The sequence below is a fragment of the Thunnus thynnus genome, chromosome 15 (assembly GCF_963924715.1).
Source record: "Thunnus thynnus chromosome 15, fThuThy2.1, whole genome shotgun sequence".
Lineage (NCBI taxonomy): Eukaryota > Metazoa > Chordata > Actinopteri > Scombriformes > Scombridae > Thunnus > Thunnus thynnus.
The window spans coordinates 177,036-179,420 of record NC_089531.1 but is presented as its reverse complement, the minus strand read 5'-3'; the positions used below and the strand labels follow the sequence as shown (position 1 = coordinate 179,420).

Below are 2,385 nucleotides of genomic sequence, written 5' to 3'. Positions count from 1 at the left end.
ACCCCTCCCTTGTTCTGCTTTAGAAGCTCCGCCCCCCAAATTCATAGACCCGACCAATAGAGAAACATGGTGGAATCCATAGCGTATCTGTTCTATGTAAACTGGCTACAGCATCTCCCTCCAGTTCACCAGTCCTCCCACCATCCAACGGTTGCTGGTCACACAGACAGCTGCTCTGATCACTTCCCCCGTCCTGTACACCAGCATCAACGCCGCCTGCTGATTGGCTGGAGTAGTAGTAGAACCAGAGCTGTGTATGAATGCTGTGATTGTTTTCAGCACACAGAACAGTTAGCGGACGGCGAGGAGATATCGCTGACTCTACCTGTAGTCATTCATTTGTTAACATATACAGGTGTACACAGGTACATGAGGGCGTATACAGGTACATGAGAGTGTATACAGGTACATGAGGGCGTATACAGGTACATGAGAGCGTATACAGGTACATGAGGGCGTATACAGGTACATGAGGGCGTATACAGGTACATGAGGGCGTACACAGGTACATGAGGGCGTATACAGGTACATGAGAGCGTATACAGCTACATGAGAGCGTATACAGGTACATGAGGGCGTATACAGGTACATGAGAGTGTATACAGGTACATGAGGGCGTATACAGGTACATGAGAGCGTATACAGGTACATGAGGGCGTATACAGGTACATGAGAGCGTATACAGGTACATGAGGGCGTATACAGGTACATGAGAGTGTATACAGGTACATGAGAGCGTATACAGGTACATGAGAGTGTATACAGGTACATGAGAGCGTATACAGGTACATGAGAGCGTATACAGGTACATGAGAGCGTATACAGGTACATGAGAGCGTATACAGGTACATGAGGGCGTATACAGGTACATGAGGGCGTATACAGGTACATGAGAGCGTATACAGGTACATGAGAGTGTATACAGGTACATGAGGGCGTATACAGGTACATGAGAGCGTATACAGGTACATGAGGGCGTATACAGGTACATGAGAGCGTATACAGGTACATGAGAGTGTATACAGGTACATGAGAGCGTATACAGGTACATGAGGGCGTATACAGGTACATGAGGGCGTATACAGGTACATGAGAGCGTATACAGGTACATGAGAGTACACAGGTGTGTTGATTCATCACTTATTTTTGGTTTGATGATACTGTGATGTCACTGTCTCTTCCCAGCTCCTATCTGAAGAAGCTCCGAAAGGAAGTGATGAAGGCAACAACACCTGCAACACAGGTAACACACACACACACACACACACACACACACACACACACACACACACACACACACACACACAGGTGAGAAACATGATATTGTGCAGTGGAAGAACAGAGAGAAGAATCTTGTGTTTCCTATAGTTGACCTGTTGTCATGGTGATCCTGTCCTGCTCTGTGGTTGGTCCAGGGAAGCAGCTGGTGCAGTACACACCTGTGCAGACGTCTGAACCAATCGGTTTGGGGGAGGGCGGGGCTGACCTGCCACCTCCGCTGGAGCTGGAGGCGGAGCCCTTCTTAAGCTCAGACCCACCAACTGATGACCCGGCCGCCGCCCTGCTGAGCCACGCCCACCTGGACGCTGACCTCTGACATCATCAGAAGGAGGCGGAGACTTGAGAATAGTGTTGAATGTGACTCATCAGTAACCATAGCAACACGACAGTCTGAGCATGCTCAGCAGCAGCAGTAGATGATGATCAGCTGTAGATCAATCAGTAGGTCAAAGGTCGAGTTTTTATTAACCCCTTTATATACCTGTGTCTTCTTCTACTCTTTTTATTGTAGCGTTTGCTTCTTCTTTGCTTTAATTTAATCTTTCGTTTGATGCTTCCCGAGTTTCTCAGAGAACCGGGGTCACATCTGTGTGTCACCCGTGATGTCACACCTGGACCGGACAAGTGTTCTGTTTGTTCTGCATGTTCCATGTTTCCAACGATGATGAGGATGAGGATGAGGATGATGACAATGATGACGACTAAGTGGTTTATAAGTTAAAGGATGTGAAGTTTGTAATGTATCGTGTTTTTTTTGTGTGGGTGATTGTCGGTCTGCCGCTGTAGGACACAGACCTGTTTCCTTTTCAAATTCAGGGATTTAGTTGTTATTTCTCCCTCCGATTTTTCTGCTGAACTCTGATGAGTCGCAGTTTAGAGCCTCGTTATCCTAACGGCAGTCAGATATGGATCTCCTTCACCAAACTGATATTACAATGGACTAAAACTCCTGTACAGGCACTGGACAGCAGCCGATCAGTCAAGTTTTCAAGAATGGCTTGTTGATTGTTTGTGCGAGCGCTGCTTCTGTTCTGTTCAGTGCTGCTGTTTCTGTCATTTACTACCAGGATTTATCTGTAGTTTGATTAAAAATGTTTGCAGCCA

General features: G+C 46.9%; 1 protein-coding gene across 2 annotated transcripts in view; it reads left to right on the top strand.

Annotated features, from left to right (window-relative positions):
• Positions 1-2,385, top strand: part of hsf1 (heat shock transcription factor 1) — a 14,946-nt gene extending 12,561 nt beyond the window's left edge. For both annotated transcript variants that reach the window (XM_067611790.1, XM_067611791.1), the window contains 2 exons: positions 1,186-1,243; positions 1,416-2,385. In XM_067611790.1, the coding sequence (XP_067467891.1) occupies positions 1,186-1,243; positions 1,416-1,597 (240 nt within the window). In that variant the 3' untranslated portion in view covers positions 1,598-2,385. The remainder of the gene's footprint in view (positions 1-1,185; positions 1,244-1,415) is intronic.